At 44.0% G+C, this 23,198-nt stretch overlaps 2 protein-coding genes across 2 annotated transcripts; both read left to right on the top strand.

Annotated features, from left to right (window-relative positions):
- The first annotated feature begins 3,722 nt into the window (after window positions 1-3,722).
- On the top strand, window positions 3,723-10,161 carry LOC117874067 (gallinacin-10-like). Its single transcript, XM_034763879.1, has 3 exons — window positions 3,723-3,846; window positions 6,048-6,186; window positions 10,032-10,161. Exons 1-3 carry the CDS (start codon window positions 3,789-3,791, stop codon window positions 10,045-10,047), a joined length of 213 nt encoding a protein of 70 aa, XP_034619770.1. The 5' UTR covers window positions 3,723-3,788; the 3' UTR covers window positions 10,048-10,161.
- An 8,719-nt stretch (window positions 10,162-18,880) lies between these two features.
- Window positions 18,881-22,682, top strand: LOC117875544 (gallinacin-5-like). Its single transcript, XM_034766924.1, has 3 exons — window positions 18,881-18,919; window positions 20,095-20,182; window positions 22,555-22,682. Exons 1-3 carry the CDS (start codon window positions 18,881-18,883, stop codon window positions 22,680-22,682), a joined length of 255 nt encoding a protein of 84 aa, XP_034622815.1.
- The last annotated feature ends 516 nt before the right edge of the window (window positions 22,683-23,198 follow it).

The raw sequence follows: 23,198 nt of genomic DNA, 5'->3' as shown, positions 1-23,198 counted from the left end.
AAACTTTAAAAACACCATAACAGAAGCTCAAACTAAATGTATACCCCAAATAATAATAATAAAAAAAAACAGTAAAAGGACAAATAAAAGTCACCATAGATAAACAGCAGAATGCAAGAGGTGATTAGAGGCAAAAAGGCATTCCTTACAAATTGAAAGGCACATCCTAGTAAGGAAAATAGAAAGGAGCATAAACTCTGGCAAGTCAAATGTTAAAGTATAATTAGTCAGGCTGTGACAGGTTTCCCCCCTTTAAGGTGCCACCTGATGTACTGGGATACCACTGAGCCCGCCTGTTCTGCCAGCCTGGGACCCCTTTTACCCCATCTTGCTGAGCCAGGCTCTTCTGCCTCCACTAGCACACACCCAGGCAGGGACACACCCAGGTGCAGAAAGACACAGACACTGAGATCAGCTCTGGGAAGACTCATCTTAATGGACTTGCCCCAGCACTCAGGTGCCCACCTCCCTTGGAGTGCAGACCCAAAGGTATATTGTGAAATCTGTCCCCTCCCTCATTGTGGAGCCTCTTCACCCCCCCCCCCCTTATGAATTGCACAAATGGGGTTTCAGAATAAACAAAAATAAGTTTATTAACTAGAAAGAGTAGATTGTAAATGATTATAAGAGATAGCAAACAGAACAAAGCAAATTACTGAAGAAATAAAACAAAACATGCAGAATAATCTTAATACACTAAAGAAATTGGGCTACAGATAGTAATTTCTCATCCCAAATGTTGTCTCAGGCAGATTACAGAGATTCTTGAAAGCCAGCTGCACTGGCCTGCAGCTTGAAACTTCAGGTATTTTCGCTTACAGGGTGGACACCCTTCCAGCCTGGGTTCAGATCTTCTCCCCCAAGTTCAGTTCTTGTTTCCAGGTCTTTCCCAGTGTATCTTTGGGTGGGGAGGCAGAGGAGAACCACGATGATGTCACTCCCCTACCTTTTATAGCTTTTGTGTATGGCGGGAACCCTTTGTCTTCCAGTGGAAAAACACTGGCATTCCAAGTGGGGTCTAGTACCAGGTGACTCAATCATATGTCTCTGCAGGATCGTAGCAGCCATTACTTGCAGGCTGTTTGGAGCATCCACATGAAGACTAAGCTCTTTCACAGTCCATTGTGTTTGCTGATGGGCCATCAGCCCTGTCTGGCTTTTTCATTGTTGTACCTGAAGGGCTAGTTGTGGGTGTCACCCAAAGTAGCACATTTGAAATACAGATACATGGTCAATATTCCTAGCTTTGGATACAAAAACGATACCTGCATACAAATTGGATAAACACATTCAGTAGATCATAGCCTTTTCAATGATACCTCATATGACCTCTCTTGCATAAAACATATCTTAGTCATGCCATTTTCATATCATAATGATATTTCTATGAAGAATATGGGGTGTAACGTCACACAGGCCAAAAAAGAATTTGAAGAGCAACTATATAAAGACATAAAACAAATAATTTTTTTAAGTGCACCAGAAGCAGGAAACCTGCCAGTCAGTGGGGCCACTGGTCAATCACAGAGCTAAAGCTTCACTCAAGAAAGACAAGGTCATTGCAGAGAACCTAAATGAATTGTTTGTATCAGTGCTCACTGCAGAGGATGTGAGAGAGATTCCCACACCTGAGGCACTTTTTTTTAGATGTCAGATCTGAGGACCTGTCCCCAATAGAGGAGGTTTTGAATAAATTGATAAATTAAACAGTAATTAATTACCAGGACCAGATGGTATTCACCCAAGAGTTCTGAAGGGACTCAGATATGAAATTGCATAACTACTAATTGTGGAATGTAACCTATTGCTTAAATTAGACTCTTTACTTGATGATTGGAGGATAACTAATGTAATGCCAATTTTTAAAAAGGGCTCCAGAGGCGATCCTGGCAATTACAGGTCAGTAAACCTAACTTCAGTACCAGGCAAATTGCTTGAGCCTATAGTGAAAAACAGAATTGTCAGACACATAAATGAACACAATATACTGAGGAAGAGACTACACAACTTTTATAAAGGGATTTCATGCCTCACCAATCTATTAGACTTCTTTGAGAGTGTCAACAATCATGTGGACAAAGGTTATCCAGTGACTATAATGTACTTGGATTTTCAGAAAGCCTTGACAAGGTCCCACACTAAAGGCTCTTAAGCAAAATAAGCAGTCATGGGATAGGAGGGAAGGTTCTCTCATGGATCAGTAACTGGTTAAAAGACAGGCATAAGGTAAGAATACATGGTTAGTTTTCTCAGTGGAGAGAGTTAAATAGATGGGTCCCCCAAAGATCTGTAGTGGAACCTTTGCTGTTCAACATATTCATAAATGATCTGTGTGATAGGGGGCTCAAAGGGCTGGGCAGCCTAGTGGTGAGAGCACCTCACTTCTGACTGCTTGCCTCTCTGTCAGGGCGGTAGAGGTACCTGTTCCTGACCGTAAGCTGGGAGTCTTTGGCTTTCCACCTTCATCTGGGCCTTGGCCCTTACGTGGGGTGTGGTAGGGGGACCTAGGCCCTCCCTCTACACTGGGTCCTTCCCAGAGTGCTGTGGGAATCAACACTGCCAAGTTTGTCCCTGCAACGAGTCTAAATTCACTTCCCTGGGCTACTCACTACCAGTAGGTCCCTACACTTTGGGGCATGGTCCAAACAGTTGGTGGCTCAACCGAATAAAGAGTCCAAAGGAGCAAGGCCCTGCAGGACTTGCTGGTTTTCAAAGAGGGTGGTGGCAAGTGAAGGCACTGACTATGGGTTTTACCCATTCTGTGGTCACCTCTTAGGCTCAACCTTCTGCCTAGCTTCCCGGAGAAGGATTCTGCTCTCCTGTAGTCTGTCTACTCCTCTTTGTCTGGGCTACTGATCTCCATTTATCCTGCTGCTCCTGTTGAAACATGCTCAGCAGACTCAGAGGAGCAGGGCTGTCTGGATCCAGTATTGCCTTCTCACTCCTTTGGGCCCAGTGTGGGGTTTGTTTACCCCATCACAATCTGGAAATGGGGGTAAACAGTGAGGTGGTGAAGTTTGCAGATGATACTAAATTACTCAAGATAGTTAGAGCCAAAGCTTACTGCAAAGAGTTACAAAGGGATCTCACTAAACTCGGTGACTGGGTGAGAAAATGGCAGATGAAATTCAATGTTGATAGGAGAAAATAATGCATACTGGAAAACATAATCCCAACTATACAAAAATATATAAAACTATATACAATTGAAGGAAATTCCAAAAAATAAATGTCTTTCCAAAATGAAAAGTTAAAAGGTTTAATTTTGGAGATGTTGAAACGATCGTCTTGACATTTCCAAAGTTGTTTTTTTTTCTATTTCTGACCAAAACAATTTGCTGAAATTGTTTCAAATTGATCAATTGTTCCAGCTGACCTGAATCTGCATTTTTGGAGGAAAAATGATTTTGCACAAACATTTTGCCCAGCTTGATGGTTTAATGGGATTAGACCCACAGAAGCCATGAGAACACAAAGAACTCAGTGTGACTTGGACATTATTCAAGTTATATAACATATAGACGAGGCTAATGGAAATTCACACTTCAGATTGCAACATTTTGGTCACATACTTCAGTGAAATCTGCAATAACAGAGGTAATCATCCAGCTCCGCAAAAGATTAGGCACAGTTATTTATTGACAAGGCACCCACGCATCAACATTTCCTAATCCCCAGAGCCCTATAAAAACAGGGACTTCATTATCTTCATCTAACAAACTTCAGTCTCAGCTGGTCTTTGAGTCTCTTCTCTCTAGTGAAACTAAGCTCCCAGCCAATCTTCAGACATGAGGATCCTTTACCTGCTCTTTGCTGTTCTCGTCTTCCTCTTCCAGGCTACTCCAGGTGAGATGTACAATACATGATAAGGAGGATGAAAAGGGATATAAATGTGGATGGGAAAGATAAAGTAAGGAACTAATGACAGACGAAAACCTGATCCTCACACCAAATTCAGGGTTAGTGCAATATTGAGGACAGTATATTTAATAGCTTTAGATTTCATTAGAAGACATCTGCACCCAGTCCACTGAAAGCTTCTATGGAAAGGAGCCCAACTCAGCAGAGATAAACTCTGGCTATAATTTATAATAGATATTTTAATTATGTTTGGCAGCCTAAAATGGACAGTGGCTGTCTTTTTGGAGGAACTACATGAATCCCTAGAGTAACTACATGAGGAGCAGATATACCCTGCAGTCTAGCAAGCAAAGACAAACCCAAGATCCAAAGGCCGGAAGCTGAATCTTGGCAATTTCAGACTGGAAATAAGGCCCATGCTTTAAAAGTGACGGTAACTAACTCCTGGGACAGATTATCAGTGGATGTGATGGATTTTCCATCACTTGAAATTTTTAAAGCAAGAAGGTATCAGTTAGAGCTACTCAAGAAATTTTTAACAAAACCTTTCTCTTTTTGAAAATGCTAATTCATCAAAACCAAATCTATTTGCAGGGAAACATTTTGAACAACATTTGACAAATTTCCCATTTAGACAAAAAACGGGGTGTGTGTGGGGGGGGAAGCGGTTTGAAATGGTCAAAACAGGAATTTTGACAGTTTCTAAAAGAAAAAAGTTCATTTTCAGGGTTCAAATGAATTTTTGTTTCAAAATTAGTTTAAAAAAATAGTAAAAGATCAAAATTGCAATGAAACGTTCCAAAATTATCAAAATGAGATGTTTCAATTGACCTGATCTGACTTTTTGTTTTCCTTTTAGCTTTTCAAGTCATGAAAAGTTTTAAGATTTTGACTTTTCATCCTGATTTGGAACAGGACATTTATTTCAAACTCTTGAAAATTCTCACAGGATGGGAAAACGGTTCCCTGCCCAGCTGTAGCATTAATTAGATTGGAGGAACTTGATCTAATATCACATCTTTAAATCTTAGTCTACACAAGGCTTTCATGGTGCATAGCAAAGGAAATCCCTGAAAGAGCATGAGCTCCGTCCTTCTTATTCTGGAGTATTTATAGCTAGCTGTATATTTGCAGCTAAAACTAACCTGGTACCCACGGGTATAACTCCTGACTCACTCTATTGAGTTGCCATTCAGGATATACTGTACAGCAATTGTTATAGTACTGGACAATCAGTATTCGGGCTGATGCCAGTAATGCCATTATTGGAATCTGGTACTTGGGGGAAAGAATATAAAACCACAGCAGCATTCACAGCACAAAGTCAGTGGTGTAGATCCAATCCCCTTGTCTAGGAGCAGGCTCACAGTGCATAGGTTGTCAGCCGTAGGGACTGAACGTGGTGTCTCTGGATTTTAACAGCTGAGATTCTGCTGCCAGAGCTAAAAGAGCATCATTTGTTAGCCAAGGGTGTAACAAGCTCATTGATATTGATGAGAACAATACTGTTGCCACCTCTGAGGTCCAAAAAAACCCCAGGACATCTGGGATGACCCTGAGCCCATAACACTGGCCAGCTGTCGGTGTGCACTGAACACCCTGACAGATTTCCTGAGACAGCTACCTCAGAAAAGGGATGATCCTGGGCAAACCTGGACCTGTGGCAACCCTAGAGAGCAAATTTTTGGCCACTTTTGCCTAAATAATGACTGCAAGCTCAGGCCCAAGTGAGGTCAGGGTGCTGTAGTGCCCAAAATGTGCGCTCCATCCCCTGCTAGTGATTGATCCAGCTTACTTGTGCTTTCTCACTTACAGTATATTTAATAGCTTTAGATTTCATTAGAAAACATCCCCAGAACACTATACTGAGTGGGTTACACTGGAACAAAGGACACGTCCATATTTAGAACTACAGTCAACAGCTCATTAACCTGCACGCTTTTTGTCTGTCCTAATCCTGGGGCATCAGGCAGAATGTGCACACAGCTCTCATGGTTCCTTAGAAAACAGAACGCTGCAGGGCAGTTTTGTAGCGGACAAAATAAATTCAATGGAAACAGTGGCTTTGTCGAGGGGTACCTGTGCTAATCCCTCTGTGAATGGGCTCTCCTGCTGAAATAACTCCCTATATTTTCCCTATGTTTATGACTGAAAACTGAGACGCTAACAGACTCTTCTTCACTCAGGTGTTGCTGATGTGGGTCCTCCTCCTGCTGACACTCTGGCGTGTAAAGCCCAAGGAGGTTTCTGCCGGTTGCTGAACTGTCCCCCAGTCTTTTCTGTCTCAGGAACTTGCCACGGTGGACAGCTGCAATGCTGTACAAGGTAAAAGGCCGGCTGAGCTGTGGAAAGCCACTAGAGGGCATAGCAGCCTTACAGAAATAGCTGTCACTCAGCCATTAAACTAACACAGGCTCCCATTTCCTTAATTAGGAGGTGAACCTGGTATGCAGGGAGGCTATGCGGAGAGGGAAGATGACTGTGTGTAGGATGGGTTTATGTTTAAGGAGTGAGTGTGTAATTGTGTTTCATCACTGGATGAATTTTTTCATTCATAATTTGAATTTCGGTAAGAAAAGAGGTTGACATTTTCAACAATGGTGGTGTACATTTCTACTCTTTTTTACACATGCTGTTCAAAATGTTTTCCAAAAAAAAAAAAAAAAAAGGAGCAATGTCCACAAAACATTTGCATTTTCCTCCCCGATTTTTTGTTTGTTTGCTTTGACCTGGTCTATTAAGGAGTCTGTGTTTGGGTTTTTTGGCAGGTGGGAATCTGGAGATGTGTGTGTTTGTGTGGCTAGGGAAGTGTGTGTGTGTGTGTGTGTGTGAACATGGTGGCTGAATGAATGTCTGAGTGAATTTGGAAATGGGTTGAGGCAGCAGTATATTTATTTCACTCTTCTCTTTGAAGATGAATTTCTAACAGTACTGGGAATTTCCCTGGTGAGCGAATCATTCCTTTCCCCTGTGGCTTTAAGTTGTTTCCTATGCACCTTTGGGGATCAGCTTTAATTTGATAAGATAAAAGTTTATCCACCTTGCAATTTGCTTCATGGTAGTTTTGTTTAATTATTTGACACTCAGGGCCATTATTGTCCATTAGAAGTTCAGCTAGGACCTGTTGAATTCAATGGCAAAACTCCCACTAGCTACAGCGGAAGCAGAATCGGGCCCATCATCTTCCCACTGTAGCAGACATATGTTTACATATTTCATCAGAGCAAGAGCTACTAAAGGAGATCCTTAGAATCATAGAATCATAGAATCATAGAATATCAGAGTTGGAAGGGACCTCAAGAGGTCATCTAGTCCAACCCCCTGCTCAAAGCAGGACCAATTCCCAGCTAAATCATCTCAGCCAGGGCTTTGTCAAGCCGGGCCTTAAAAACCTCCAAGGAAGGAGACTCCACCACCTCCCTAGGTAACGCATTCCAGTGTTTCACCACCCTCCTAGTGAAATAGTTTTTCCTGATATCCAACCTGGACCTCCCCCACTGCAACTTGAGACCATTGCTCCTTGTTCTGTCATCTGCCACCACTGAGAACAGCCGAGCTCCATCCTCTTTGGAACCCCCCTTCAGGTAGTTGAAGGCTGCTATCAAATCCCCCCTCATTCTTCTCTTCTGGAGACTAAACAATCCCAGTTCCCTCAGCCTCTCCTCATAAGTCATGTGCTCCAGACCCCTAATCATTTTTGTTGCCCTCCGCTGGACTCTTTCCAATTTTTCCACATCCTTCTTGTAGTGTGGGGCCCAAAACTGGACACAGTATTCCAGATGAGGCCTCACCAATGTCGAATAAAGGGGAACGATCACGTTCCTCGATCTGCTGGCAATGCCCCTACTTATACAGCCCAAAATGCCGTTAGCCTTCTTGGCAACAAGAGCACACTGTTGACTCATATCCAGCTTCTCGTCCACTGTGACCCCTAGGTCCTTTTCAGCAGAACTGCTACCTAGCCATTCGGTCCCTAGTCTGTAGCAGTGCATGGGATTCTTCCGTCCTAAGTGCAGGACTCTGCACTTGTCCTTGTTGAACCTCATCAGGTTTTTTTCTGCCCAATCCTCTAATTTGTCTAGGTCCCTCTGTATCCGATCCCTACCCTCTAGTGTATCTACCACGCCTCCTAGTTTAGTGTCATCTGCAAACTTGCTGAGAGTGCAGTCCACACCATCCTCCAGATCATTAATAAAGATATTAAACAAAACCGGCCCCAGGACCGACCCTTGGGGCACTCCACTTGAAACCGGCTGCCAACTAGACATGGAGCCATTGATCACTACCCGTTGAGCCCGACGATCTAGCCAGCTTTCTATCCACCTTACAGTCCATTCATCCAGCCCATACTTCTTTAACTTGGTGGCAAGAATACTGTGGGAGACCGTATCAAAAGCTTTGCTAAAGTCAAGAAATAACACATCCACTGCTTTCCCCTCATCCACAGAGCCAGTTATCTCATCATAGAAGGCAATTAGGTTAGTCAGGCACGACTTCCCCTTCGTGAATCCATGCTGACTGTTCCTGATCACTTTCCTCTCCTCTAAATGTTTCATAATTGATTCCTTGAGGACCTGCTCCATAATTTTTCCAGGGACTGAGGTGAGGCTGACTGGCCTGTAGTTCCCCGGATCCTCCTTCTTCCCTTTTTTAAAGATGGGCACTACATTAGCCTTTTTCCAGTCATCTGGGACCTCCCCCGATCGCCATGAGTTTTCAAAAATAATGGCTAATGGCTCTGCAATCTCACCCGCCAACTCCTTTAGCACCCTCGGATGCAGCGCATCTGGCCCCATGGACTTGTGCACGTCCAGTTTTTCTAAATAGTCCCGAACCACTTCTTTCTCCACAGAGGGCTGGTCACCTTCTCCCCATGCTGTACTGCCCAGTGCAGCAATCTGGGAGCTGACCTTGTGCGTGAAGACAGAGGCAAAAAAATCATTGAGTACATTAGCTTTTTCCACATCCTCGGTCACTAGGTTGCCTCCCTCATTCAGTAAGGGGCCCACACTTTCCTTGATTTTCTTCTTGTTGCTAACATACCTGAAGAAACCTTTCTTGTTACTCTTAACATCTCTTGCTAACTGCAACTCCAAGTGTGATTTGGCCTTCCTGATTTCACTCCTGCACGCCTGAGCAATATTTTTATACTCCTCCCTGGTCATTTGTCCAATCTTCCACTTCTTATAAGCCTCTTTTTTGCATTTAAGATCAGCAAGGATTTCACTGTTTAGCCAAGCTGGTCGCCTGCCATATTTACTATTCTTTCTACTCATCGGGATGGTTTGTTCCTGCAACCTCAATAAGGATTCTTTAAAATACAGCCAGCTCTCCTGGACCCCTTTGCCCTTCATGTTATTCTCCCAGGGGATCCTGCCCATCTGTTCCCTGAGGGAGTCAAAGTCTGCTTTTCTGAAGTCCAGGGTCCATATTCTGCTGCTCTCCTTTCTTCCTTGTGTCAGGATCCTGAACTCGACCATCTCATGGTCACTGCCTCCCAGGTTCCCATCCACTTTTGCTTCCCCTACTAGTTCTTCCCTGTTTGTGAGCAGCAGGTCAAGAAAAGCTTTGCCCCTAGTTGGTTCCTCCAGCACTTGCACCAGGAAATTGCACCAGGAAATCCTTAGCTGTATCCTCAGGAGTAAATAGTGTAGTGCCATCAGTCAATGGAGTGACTGATTTATATCAACGGAGGAGCTGGTCCTTTAGGGATTTTTCCAGCAACCATAGATCATGATGTTAATTTACTTTAAGGCATTCTGGCAGGCAAAAAAAATATGATCAGATGGTCCCCGAGAACAGGGTTAAAGGCACCCCATGTAGTGCTGTGGGTAACTACAGGGACACCATTGAAGACAAGGCACTACCTTGGTCCTTGACATAGGCTACAGCCCCCATCCTCTCATATGAATAAACTGGTGTAAATCAGCATAATTCCATTAGTAGAATGGTGATAGCACAACATATCAAAGACCAAGATGGCATCTATGGTGCTATCATGATTTATTCCGGCTCAGGATCTGGCCCATAATGGTGGCAGGGCGAAATGCAGAAATCTGACCCAAAGTATTCAGAAAAAAGGGCGATAGGTGGGTTTTAAAGAGAAGGGTGGATCCGAACCTTCGAGATTACACTTCCGTGAAATAACACATCGCTTTTTATCCTCATAGGATTCCAAGAGCATAAGAAGATAATTTTTGGGGTCAATAAAACCAGCAACAGTCTTACTGCCAGGAGGAAATGTTTTTGATCAACTCATCCTTTCTCTAAGCTCTCCTGCAAATGATCATTAAAATAAGTTTCCTAAAAATATATCCTGTTTATACCCTCTATCTAGACATCAATCAAAACTGGGGGCTACTCCTTCTTGCATGCACCTTCCAGCCTACCTCACAGGGAGGTTTTGAATATTAATCAGCTTGTGTAGCACTTTGGAGATGTGAAGTATAACATCCGTGCTCATTATTATTTTATTTGCAAAAAATAAAGGATTTATTAACCTAATATCGGTGATCTCTCTTTTTTATTTATACCAGCAAATAAGGTTGCTTCATAGTATGGATGCAAAAGTTCAGTGGCTCAAGCATGCCTCATAGACAATTGACTGTAAATCCAAGATGAAAGAATTTAGGATTTCCCCAGAGAAGAACCTAAGTGACAGTCCATCCTGATGTTCTTATTCCACCAAAACTACCATTGATATTGATGAGAGCAATACTGTTGCCACCTCTGAGGTCCAAAAAACCCCCAGGACATCTGGGATGACCCTGAGCCCATAACACTGGCCAGCTGTTGGTGTGTACTGAACACCCTGACAGATTTCCTGAGACAGCTACCTCAAAAAAGGGATGATCCTGGGCAAACCTGGACCTGTGGCAACCTTAGAGAGCAAATTCTTGGGGACTTTTGCCTAAATAATGACTGCAAGCTCAGGCCCAAGTGAGGTCAGGGCGCTGTAGTGCCCAAAATGTGCGCTCCATCCCCTGCTAGTGATTGATCCAGCTTACTTGTGCTTTCAGCTAACAGGTTTACCTTTATCACAAGCAATAGGAATCTGTGCTTTGAAACTAAAGACCTTAGATTCAAGCAATGGGCGGGGATTGGTAGAGCAGCATGGAAACCTTAACAAACAGTAAGACCCAGACCCAAATCTTTTTTAAAACCAATAAATTTAACTTCAAAATAACATGGTGCGTGCAGACGACTGGTCTGTCTCTCCAGCCCAGGAAGCATGGATGGCATGATCAAAGTCTGGTCCAGGGCTTCCTTTATTATTCAAACACAAAACAAAGCATTTCCCCTAACCCAAGCAGGCCTTTTCCCCTCACAGAGACCTGCTACAAGAGCCAAGCTCCTTCTTCCAGCCCTTTCCCCCAGTTGAGCCTCTTGCTGGCTTTTAGAATACATAAGAACATAGAACATAGAACATATAAATACAAGAACGGCCATATTGGGTCAGACCAATGATCCATCTATTCCAGTATCCTTCTTCTGACAGTGGCCAATACCAGGTGCTTCACAGGGAATGAACTAGAATTGGCAATCATCAAGTGATCAATCCCCTGTCACCCACTCCCAGCTTCTGGCAAACAGAGGCTCGGGACACCATCCCTGCCCATCCTGGCTAATAGCCATTGATGGACCTATCCTTATCTAGTTCTTTTAAAAACCATGTTATAGTCTTGGCCTTCACAATATCCTCTGGCAAAGAGTTCTACAGGTTGACTGTGCGTTGTGTGAAGAAATACTTCCTTTTGTTTGTTTTAAACCCACTGCTTATTAATTTCATTTGGTGACCCCTAGTTCTTGTGTTCTGAGAAGGAGTAAATAACACTTTCTTATTTACTTTCTTCACACCAGTCATGATTTTATAGACCTCTATCATATCCCCCCTTAGTCATCTCTTTTCCAAGCTGAAATGTCCCAGTCTTTTTAATCTCTCCTCATACAGAAGCTGTTCCATACCCCTAATCATTTTTGTTGCCCTTTTCTGCACCTTTTCCAATTCTAATGTCTTTTTTGAGATGGGACAATCAGAAGTGCACACAGTATTCAAGGAGCGACTGTACCTTGGATTTATATAGTGGCATTATGATATTTACTGTCTTATTATCTATCCCTTTCCTAATGGGCCCTAACATTCTGTTAGGAAGAGAGAGACTCTCTGCTCTGCCCACCTTACGCACTCTTGCATCTAGCTAATCTCAGAGCATCCCTATCAGGCAGGCAGGTATCATATTCATCTGATAAATGGGGAAGTTGGGGCCGAGGGGTTATCCCATAACTTGCGCAAGGCCCCAGAGAGCGGCATCAGATTAACCTGGCTCCCAGCCCTGCACCTACGTCACTGGAACCTACATTCCCTTTCCTCCAATCCTGTGCCCTTTAAGGGAAAGCCCAGTAGCTGGCACAAGTCACGGGAGCACAGAGAATTCAGGGTGACTTGGCCATTGTTCAAGCTAAGTCACGCACAGTCATGGCTGACTGAAAGAGATCACAACACATTCGAATGTTGCTGACAGCTGCAATAACACGGGGAATGAACTCATTTTCCAAAGACATGGGATTTTTCATAGACAAGGCCCTCAAACCTCAACATTTCACAATCCCAGAGCCTCGTAACTACAGTGACTCTCCATCTTCCTCAGTTCAAGCACCTCAGTTTGCGTCAGTCGTTGGATCCCTTCTCTTCAGCAAAGCTAGAACTCAACCTGCTATCAGCCACAGGGCCGGCATTTCTGCCGCCCCAAGCAAAAAAAAAGCCGCGATCGGCGACGGCAGTTCAGCGGCAGATCCCTCACTCCTACAGGGAGTGAGGGACCTGCCGCCCCCGAATTGCCGCAGGTGCCGCCCCCTCCCTTGGCCGCCCCAAGCACCTGCTTGTTAACCTGGTGCCTGGAGCCGGCCCTGATCAGCCATGAGGCTCCTTTTCCTGCTCTTTGCTGTTCTCTTCCAGGCTGCTCCAGGCAAGGTGCAAAACAAAGGATCAGGAGACTAAAAAAGCATCTTGTGTATGTCAACAAGGAAGATAAAATAATTATCCATTGAGGGACCAAATCGTGATCCTCAAACTGTGTTCAGGACCAGCGTAGTTTACGAAAGAGTAAACAAGTAAGTACTTTCACAGGAAAAAATACCTAATACTACATGGCTTTTTAATCTAGGAGACAAAGCAATAATACGATCCAATGTCTGGAAGCTGAAGTCAACACAATTCAAACTTGAAATAAGATGTATTTTTTTTTAACAGTGAGGGTCATTAACCCCTAGAACCGATTGCCAAGGGAGGTGGTAAATTCTCCTGCCATCGGAGTCTTTAAATCAAGACTAGATGTCTTACTAAAAGATATGGTCTAGTTCAACCATAAACTATTGGGCTGGATGGAGGAACCACTGGGTACAATTTAATTGCTTGGGTTAAGCAAAAGGTCAGACTACTTGATCACAATGGTCCCTTAGGGCTTTAAAATCTCTGAGTATATAGTGCTGTGGACAATATAGGTAAGGGATTTGGATTGTATTAAAAGAAAACTATGACACCTTCAGTTAGAAAGTTCTGATAAGGAGAAACTTCTTGGCACAAAGAGATTCTGAGTTTATGTAGGGTCCACTGTAAGACCTGTGCATCATTTAATTCCCACATAAGTTCTCAAAATAGAGTGTCAGTGGTTCATAGGCCTCGTGCAACCCTGAACAGGGGTGAAAATCACCCTTGAAGAACAAGTTATGATGTGAGTAAGAACAACAGCCTTTCATTTGGCTAATGCACCGGGAAGTGAACTGAGGACTTCCTGAGCTAAAAGCACGAATAACCACGTCCTGAGCTAAGGAACCAAGCCTCTGTAGTGTGAGCCTGTAACAGCTCATAGCCTCTGCAGAATGGCACCCAGGGGGACTTGTGACACTCACCTGTGGGTTACATAAGACTTGTCAGTCAGGCGTTAGACATTGACAAAGGTGCATTAGATGGAATTACTGCATGGGGGACAGTATTGCTTTACAGTGTGGGGCAAGTCTTCAGCTAGTGTAAATTGGTGTCAAAGAAACTGTACCAGGTTCCACCATGAGAGGTTCTGGGCCCCATATTTCTTTTTCACTTGCTATTTTATGTTTAATTAATTGTGGTTTTTGAAAAACTTGAGCCTGAAAGACAGAGAGAGAGAGAGAGAGAGAGAGAGAGAGAGAGCACTTGCTTTCCTTATTTGAGAGTTAGGGTTAGGGTAAGGAGAGCAGCCACTTTCAGAAGGGTGGTACTTTTTGCCAGGTAGCTGGGTCACCTGTTTAAATAAAGGTGGGAATTCTCTGTCCTCAAATGTTGCAGTTGGCTAACTGCGCTGAATTTGACCAGGAATATCTGCATCCATCATTCAGTTGCTGGGTACTTACTGCATCTGTAGATCTGAAACTGAATGTCATATTTTACCTAGCTTTATGAATATAAGCAAAAAATCAGAAAGTTTCTTTTGTCTCTGCAGGAGAACACCTACCTGAGAGCAACTCTTCCTGTCCACGCTGAATCTCTGGGAGATGTCCCTTCACTTCTAAAGCCATTGGCTCCTGCTTCAATGGAAGCCTAAAATGCTTTTCACTTGGGCTGGGAAGAATCTTATGAGCTGGAGAAAATCCAAAAGGGAAAGCATCAGTCGTGATAACAAGGTTTGTTATTCTCCTTTTCATAAAAGGAAGAGTAGCTGTGAAATCATCTCACTGAAATTTGCTTGTATGCACGGAGATGGATTTTCCATCCTTCTCTGTAGAAATCCCTTTATTTAATTAAATGACAGTAGGAAGAAATTATATATACAAATCACTGTTGCATGTTAAATCCATGCACAGGGATTGAGATCACTGAGATCTATGCACCTCTATGTGTCACACCCAGAGCACACCCGGATGTATCTTTGTTTCATGCATGTTCCTTATCCTCTCTCGCTGTAATATTCTCAGATGAGTTTGCTCAGTCACAGTTTGGCTGAATGGTGCCTCATGACAAACGAATCCTGCAGGCCACATAAAAACCTCAAGACAAGATTTTCAAACGTGACTAAGGATTTCAAATGCCTCCATTTTGGGGGTCCCAGTTTGAGACCCCTTAAAGAGTTCTGATCTTCAGACAATGCTGAGCCCCTGCTCTCTGAGAAACAGGCCTTTTAGGGTGTCTCAGTGTGAGCCTGACAATAGAGATGCCCAAAATCACTATAACATCTATATTCACAGGGCTCTTGGAAATACAGGGCCAAACTGCAGTGAGTGAGGCTGCATTTGCTTACACCAGGGTTGAATTTGTCCCATTGTCACTTATTAGCTCCTTTGGATACAGACATCAGTGTCCATTCCTCTTTCTAGTTGCTTATTGTGCAGTGTAATAGTGTCTGGCTATTCTGATACATGTGAAGACCAAAGGCAGGTTCTCCAAATAGAGTGAGTCAGACACCTTTTCAGGTGAGCCACCTTATTCCAGTTAGAAGCGTATGCAGAGAAAGTCCTGGCTTAGAGCAATGTGAGATGTGTGGAAGAAAAATGCAGGGGTTTGGTCTCCCCTTTACTACTAACCTTTAGAGCTGGGCAAATTTTTTCAGCCAAAACTGTTTTTCAGCAAAGCGTGCAGATTCAGGTGGAAAGAAACTGTCCACGAATTCAGGTGTTTTGAACTAAAAAAAAAAAAGCGAATGTTCCAGATGGTTCATTTGGACATTTTCAGAACAAACCATTTTGATTTTTTTTCTGGCTAGAGTCACAAAGGGCTTAAGCACTAGTCACAGAAACCAAGGAGAATGAGTTGCTGCCTTCCCTCCTCTGCATAGCCCCATGGTTAGGCCACTAACCTCGAATGGAGGAGACCCACGTTCAAGTCCTTGCTCTAGAGCCAGGAGTCAATGTCACTTAAGTCCCCTTGTGAATTTAGCCTGAAAAATCAAAATGGTTTGTTTGGCAAATGTTGGGAATGAATCATTTTGACATCTGTGATTTTTTGCTCAACCAAAACAATTTGCCAAAATTGACGCTAATTCACAAAATATTTCGATTGACCTGAGTGTACATTTTTCAGAGACTCAAAGTTTCAGCTGAAAAACTCACCTGGCTTTACTAGTAACAACTTTTTGCATGTAATATTTAGGTAACAATCAGGCAGCCACAAGAAGGCGGTCTACATGGCCAAATATGGAATAAAGTTATCACTCTGACTTTCAATTCCCCTTTGGCTCTGCTCTTGACATGTATGTATAGGGTCTTCCCATCACTAGCACTCCTTTTACTGGAAACATTGGCCAAAGGCCTGGCTTGAGGCGCTTCAGAATTGCTGTTTCCAGTCTTTCGTGACTGCACTTTCGCAGCTATGGTTGGTCACCTTTGGTCTCATGTATATTGTGCAATATGCATATGCAGTATGCACTGGTAATATAAAGCAGGTATTGCTATTAGCCTCAAGCTGTGTCAAAAGGCACAATCCTTTCAAACTTTGAAATGCATATTTCTCAGACAGCCTAGAGGTACTCAGGGCAAAATTCAATAGCTCCTTTCTCTGTCCTGTTTTCCAGTAGATGGTTCTGTAAGCAGGGCTGGTAGAGACTTTGTGATGGAAAAATGTTCCCATTGGAAAATGGGGTTTCACCAGAATTGAAATTTTCTGTGGGAACATGTTGATTTTGATTAAAATGTTTGATTTTTCACAGGGAAAAATTAGACTCAGAATGAAAATTCAAAGCAAAGCAAAATATTTCATTTAATTTCAATCTGAATGTTTCATTTTACAAATTTAAAATCAAAAGGAAGTTCTTTGGTAAAGATTCCATTCCAGAGGGGAGAGGGAGGGGACCGGGGACCCACATGGCTTTTGGGACCAAACACAAGGAGCACTTGGACAGCAGCTCTGAGACATGGTCCTCCCTGCCCCCAGCACGTCTGGGTGCCTCGTGAGAAGATGGCTTCACAGAGCACTCATTCCCTCCTCCTGCTGATGCAGCTTCCTTCCTCACAGTGGTGGGAGGAAGCCATATTTGGTGTTCTACAAGCAATGCAAAGTTTCCCCAGAGCTGAGAGCACTGACGCCTGGAATGGCGAGGGACTGCAGCTGCTACTCCTACAACTCTCATCTCCTGCTCTTCCCTCCTCACTGCCCCTTGCTCCCCCTCATCTCTCATCGCTCATCCTAACCTGTCCACCGGGTAAATAGGGTTGCTTTGTTAGCGTGTCCATGGGAAACTTCAGGAGACCACCAAGCACCCACAATACCCCAACCTCATCTAAAAAACTAACTCAAAATGACTACTCTAGCACTTCCTGTTCTGAGCTGACATGTTAAATTGTTTGGTTTCTGCTTTAAAAGTGGAAGGTTTTCACTGAGACGTTTCTGATTTGAAACTCTTCAGAGTTTTTCATTATGCTAAATTTTCGCTATCTCAACTTTCTGTTCCAATTTAGAACAGGAACAAAGTTCAAAATGTGGAAATTCCCCCTGGAAAAAAAAATCCATTCCTTGACCAGGTCTGCTAGGTAATATATTTGAACAAAAGTCAGAGTGCAGTAACAAGGGTACATTTAAGTGATACATACAGACAGATAGGGAATAAAGCAATCACTCCTTACTGTCAATTCCCCTTTGCCCTGTTCTCATGTGTGCATGGGATCTTCCTAAACTGGGCACTCCTGTTACTCGAAACTGGCTAAAGGTCTTGCTTCAGGCTGTTAAAAATTAGGTGAAAATCTCCTTATTCCTGTTCCCAGCACCTAGTAATGGCCTCACCTTTCCCACATGTGGTCACCTTTGGCATGACATATAGCATACAACTTGCCCTGGTAATACAGGGCAGACTTTGCTCACAAACCTCAGCTGTATCATGAGAAACCTCCAGTTGCCATTCAGTTTTCCAAATGTCCACTTCCCAGACACCCGAGGGTAAAATTAAAAATTTCTTTTCTCTTGTCCAAATTCCAGTTGAAGGCCTCATAAGCCAGGGAGGCACAGAGTAAGCTGGACCTCCCAGAATCATATTTTTCAATTAACTCCTTCTGTATCCATTGTACAGCTGAAGGAAAACATTCTGCCTAAAAACAGAGATGAACTTCTGAGCATCTGAGCACCATAGGCTTTTCCAGACCACCCCACATTAATGTTGGTGAACCCACCTTGGTGATCCACCAAAGTCCACAGTACCAGGCAGAAACAGCCTTTCCTATTGACGAACAACCAGGGTATGTGTGGTGGGGAGGAGATAGTTAATAGGCACATGGGTTCCATCAATACAAATCTAAACTCTAAACATTAAAATCCCTCAATAATCTCCTGTACACTGCCCGCCTTGACCACCCATGGCACCAGCAATGGGCGTGGTGGATGCCTCAATGCATGCTCTCCAGGACAAGAGGCTCATCCTCTTCATCTCAATAATAGGAGTGCAACATTCATCTGGGATTCTTCCATGTTAGCAGTTCTGGAAGAGTAATATTGAAATGGCCAGGGCAGAAGGGCACTAAGTGAATCCTGGGATACAGCAGGCTGGATCATGGGAGTTGGACCCTTATTCCTACTAATTCCTCTGACATCCAGGTGGTGTCCCACAATCAACCATGAAAATGACACAGAATGCTGAAAGCCTCGAAACACCATTACATAGTTTGGGACATCTACCCAGAGTTCCAGGCACTTCAATCAATGCCACACTGTGCGGCGTGGATGCACAGCTTCAAAAGTGAAGTAGCTTAAACTGGTGCAGCAGTGGGAACACCCACGATCAGGATTGCTTGTATTGATTTTCTTGCATCAATATAAACCATACTGGTATAATTTTTCACACAGGCAAAGCCTTACGCACATGCTAAGGGTGAACGGAGTTTCTGTGGATCCATATTCCTTGCCCACCATATTTCTCAGCACTTACTAAGATGCCTTTCTGCTATCAGAGCAGAAGCTCAGGCAAGCCTGAGAACTCTGCTCCCAGCTACTTTGTTTTGTCCTCTTAAAGGTGATCCAGTGGCCTGTTACCTCTTCTTATATATTCAGGAAATAGTCATTCAAGCAATGGGGCCAGAGAGACCGAGAGAGAAAGAGCAAGAACTGGTAACTTACTGCATCACAGGCACCAAGGTAGAGACTCTTTGTTTATTGCTATTACTAACAGCTATTTCACTCAAATGGCTTTTAGACACTAGGGAGAAAATCTTTCTTTGTTAAAGATTCAACACTCTGAGCTGCCAATCCCCCTCTCCTGCATCACTTCAATTAAGGGCTGAGGAAACTCCCATCCATTTCTCTGTGTCATTACACAGACCTCCCTCAAAAACAAGGAAGACCAGACTTGAATTTCCTGCTTTTTCCAATGTAAACCAAAAGCAGAAGAAAGCAAATTACAGCAAAAACAACAATAACGCTTCAAGCCTCTTGATACCTTGCAGAGAAGCAAAACAGTAAATTAAAAAGGGCACAAACATAATATCCTTTTCTCCTTTGCAAGTCACCTTCAAAAGACTGTGTCTAGAACATCTACAATGCACTAGAGTATTAAGCCAACCCTGGTCTCACTGAACAGAAGCATTTCCCAGACCTGCTACCAAAGGGTGAGAATGAACGGAGAGAAAATCACCTGTTCCACAGAATATACCAGGAGCTTCAATTTATAAGGGGGGTGCTGGCCAGTTGGCCAGGTCTCTACCATAGCAGGAGTGGGGACTGGGCCAGTCAGTCAGGCACTGGAGAATTGTAGGAGTGACAGGCCGCTTCCTCAAGGGGCTGGAGGGGAGTGTGGCATTGCGATCACCAAGCATTCAAGAACCATGAGTCAGGCTCCATACAATATGACATTGGCTTTAAAATCCTGTTATTTCAAAAATAATAGATGTGGGTTCTTTAGATTTGTCTTATACCTCTAGGGTGCATGATTTCAAGCTTTTCTTCGCAGATTGTTTTTCCCAGGAAAGCTGAGATGCTCATTTGAGCACATGTTTGGATCCACAGAAATAGGAAAATACTTGAAATATACATAGGATACCGATAACAATTATATAAGACAACAAACCCACAACAGAGATCCTGTTGCCAAGCCACGTCTCAGGTTATGCCGTTTGCTCCAGTGGCATCTGTGGTGTTGTAGGAATGATAATTGTTACTATTAAAGTGTAAAATGTCATGTGCCTCAAGCCAAGACTGCAACACCTCACTATTTCACAACCTTTAGGGGCCTATAAATACAGGGACTATTTCCATCTCCTCTCTATCTTGTTGTCTCTTCTTTCCAGTGGTGCGGACATCCTGACCAACCTTCAGCCATGAAGATCCTTTACCTTCTCTTGGCTGTTGTCTTCTTGGTGCTCCAGAGTGCTCCAGGTAAAATGTAAACGAAATTGAAGGATAATATAGGTGGATATTTGTGGCTTATAGCAAAATTGTCTGACACTCTCCATTATAACAAAATTTCCAACTATTTTTCTTCTAACACCTCCATGGTTTGCAGGAGAAACTTGAAACTTGGCAAGGGAATAGTCCAAGGGTTAGGAAAGTGCCTTTGTTGCCTTATGAAAATCCATTCACATGTAGCTGAATTATAATCTTTAGAAAATCCCTTTTTCATTTGTGCTGTCCTCAGTAGAGCTTGTTAGAGGCCTGCTACTAAAAATCTCAAGTTTCTGTCTTCACTGCACATGCTCTTGCTTCAGCACGGCACAGAGAACTGAACAGCCAGACAAGACACCGACAAACAGAACCCTCCCCCTTTGCCCTACCTCCCCCAAACAACCCTTTGGTCTGGGGGAAAGTGTATTGAGTTGGGAATAAGGAGCTCGTTAATTAACATTGAATTTCTGCTGAGCCGTGTTCATAAGTCTGTTCTCTTGTGATCTTTATGGCCCCTGCCCCACTTGAGTTACTTTGATTTCTCAGCTGCCCCCTGCTGAGTTTGTTTTCACCTTTAGTAACTGCTCCTTCTTTGGGGTGGATCTCACGATCCTGCCCCTTCTAGAACAAAACAAGGATAAGTGTCTAGTTCCATAGACCCCTTTAACTTGCAGGCCCCTGTGCATAAGGCTGTCTACAGGGCTCCCTCCTCCCAGAGAGAGAAGAGAGTTTGAACCCTCAGGCCGACCAGGTCTCTTTTAAAAACCATGTTCTTTATTTAAAGGCTCAAATGACGGCAGAAATAGGACTAAATGAACCAAAACACATACCCTGTCTAGGCACCAGAATGTACTATGGATTAAACGAAATAAGGAGAATTCAGCTGAAATTACAGACAAAAACGGAACCAACTCAGGGTACGTCTACACTCCAGATCTTACAGCTGCACACCTGCAGCATTACAGACACTTACTGTGGAGGCAGAAGGGCTAAATCCACCCCCTTGAGAGGCAGTAACTAGGTCAACGGAAGAATTCTTCCATCAGTCTAGTGGTGTCTTCACCTGGGCTTAGGTTGGTTTAACAACATCTCTCAGGGATGTGAAAAATTCACAGCCCTGAGGCGACATACCTAGGTTAACCTAAGTTTTAGGTGTAGACCAGTCCGCATATTTCTTTCTGTGACCTACCCCAGTCTGAGGCTTGGTCTACCCTGAAATGTCTGATTGGCATAGGGGTTGGTCAGGGGTGTGAAAAAATCCACCCCTGACTGACATAACTATGCTGACAACCCTACCAGTGTAGATGCAGATAGGTTGATGGAAGAGTAATTCTGTCAATGTACTTAGCGTTGTGTGGGGCGGTGGTGTGTCTCCGTCAACAGAACAACGTCTGTCCCTGTAGGTTCTGTCTGGTTTGTGTGGCTATGTGAGTATAGCCTCTGTAGTGCAGACACAGCCCTAGCGCACAGCCACTCTTGCTATGTCCCTCCCTCATGAGCCAGTGTCTGTGTTCCATTAAAAGACTTCTCCTCTGCTGGGTCAAGGAGTCTATTACCATATTTCCTATACTTTTTGTTTCAGGAGATACCTATAGGGGAAGATTTGTTTTCCTTCCCCCTAATCCAATTAGTCCAGTTTCCTGGGCTGCATGGCCCCGGAGTTCTGGCAATCAACCATCAATGACTCAGTATAGCCTCTTCCACTGTAGGAGCAGATGGACCATTTGTCCTCTAACGGCTCCATTGCCTCAAAAACCAAAACCAAAACCAAACCAGCCAAACAAACAAAAATCTTGAGACACAGGGTACATATTTTAGTTATTCATCCAAACAAGAATGAATAAGGATCTTAAATGATCACATACCTTAAACACATATCTCCGAATTTGTCACAGCCCTTCACAAATGTTGCTAAGGCAGGTCTCGCCCTATGGAGAGGTTACACAAACTGCAAATATAACCCAGATTTCTACCAGAGCAGACTCTCATCTCACGGCCTTCGCAACACTGTCTTTCAGAAGGAACCTGCCCCGTCTATGTGCTTGGCTTCATTCCTGGAAATGCCATCATTGGGGCGGGACAGTGTGTAGGGCAATGAAAACAGTTTAAGATCTGGGCTTATATCTATGGAGGGTGGATAGTTTTATGAAAGCAGAGCTACCTCCAGTTAAAAATATTCTGCCCTAAGTTTCCTATTGCATGAGGTGCTAGACATAAAAGTTACATAAACTAGTAAAGTTGTTCACTGGAAGATAACTGGGCTGATTTTGCTGGGTCTCAAGGAATGAGAAATCCTGTCATGTGGAAATCACACCTCTTATTTACTCTGCTCTGCACATGGAAACTAAGACTCCTTTTCTTTGCAGGATTCACCCAGGCTCAGAACATCATTCAGTGTATACGTCTCGGGGGTTCCTGCCAGAGTGGGTCATGTCCCAGCGGTTTTGCTCGTATTGGCACCTGCAGCGGTTCAGACAGCTGCTGTCTACAGTAAGTTCAGAATATTGGCGAGGCAACACAGCAGGGCTGGCAGGAATGTTTGTTACTCTCTGGTTTATATACACATGGTCACGCAATCACATTTGTTTAGGAAGAAAACCACTGTTTCCTAGCCAGGGCCGCCGAGAGCGGGTTTGGGCCCCGGTGAAAAAAAATTTTGGGGCCCCCCAGCAAGGGCGGACCGGCTAAACAGGGCCAACGAGGGGGGGAAGCCGGGCCCGGAATTTTTTCGGGCCCCCCAGCAAGGGCAGACCGGCTAAACAGGGCCAACGAGAGGGGGAAGCCGGGCCCGGAATTTTTTCGGGCCCCCCAGCAAGGGCGGACCGGCTAAACAGGGCCAACGAGGGGGGGAAGCCGGGCCCGGAATTTTTTCGGGCCCCCCAGCAAGGGCGGACCGGCTAAACAGGGCTGACGAGGGGGGGAAGCAGGGCCCCGGGCCCCCTTCCGGACTGCCGGGCCCCGGTAATTTGTACTGGCTTCACGCCCCCCCCCCCCTTCGGCCCTGATGCTA

Source organism: Trachemys scripta, chromosome 3 (genome assembly GCF_013100865.1).
Source record: "Trachemys scripta elegans isolate TJP31775 chromosome 3, CAS_Tse_1.0, whole genome shotgun sequence".
In the NCBI taxonomy this organism is placed as follows: Eukaryota; Metazoa; Chordata; order Testudines; family Emydidae; genus Trachemys; species Trachemys scripta.
The sequence above is the reverse complement of the archived record's forward strand: the minus strand, read 5'-3'. Positions and strand labels throughout refer to the sequence as shown.

Coding starts and splice junctions, on each gene's coding strand:
- LOC117875544 (XM_034766924.1), top strand. CDS start 18,881: ATGGGGCCAGAGAGACCGAGAGAGAAAGAGCAAGAACTG. Junction 18,920..20,094: donor GAGAGAAAGAGCAAGAACTG/GTAACTTACTGC, acceptor TCTTCTTTCCAG/TGGTGCGGACATCCTGACCA. Junction 20,183..22,554: donor GGTGCTCCAGAGTGCTCCAG/GTAAAATGTAAA, acceptor TTTTCTTTGCAG/GATTCACCCAGGCTCAGAAC.
- LOC117874067 (XM_034763879.1), top strand. CDS start 3,789: ATGAGGATCCTTTACCTGCTCTTTGCTGTTCTCGTCTTCCTCTTCCAG. Junction 3,847..6,047: donor CCTCTTCCAGGCTACTCCAG/GTGAGATGTACA, acceptor TTCTTCACTCAG/GTGTTGCTGATGTGGGTCCT.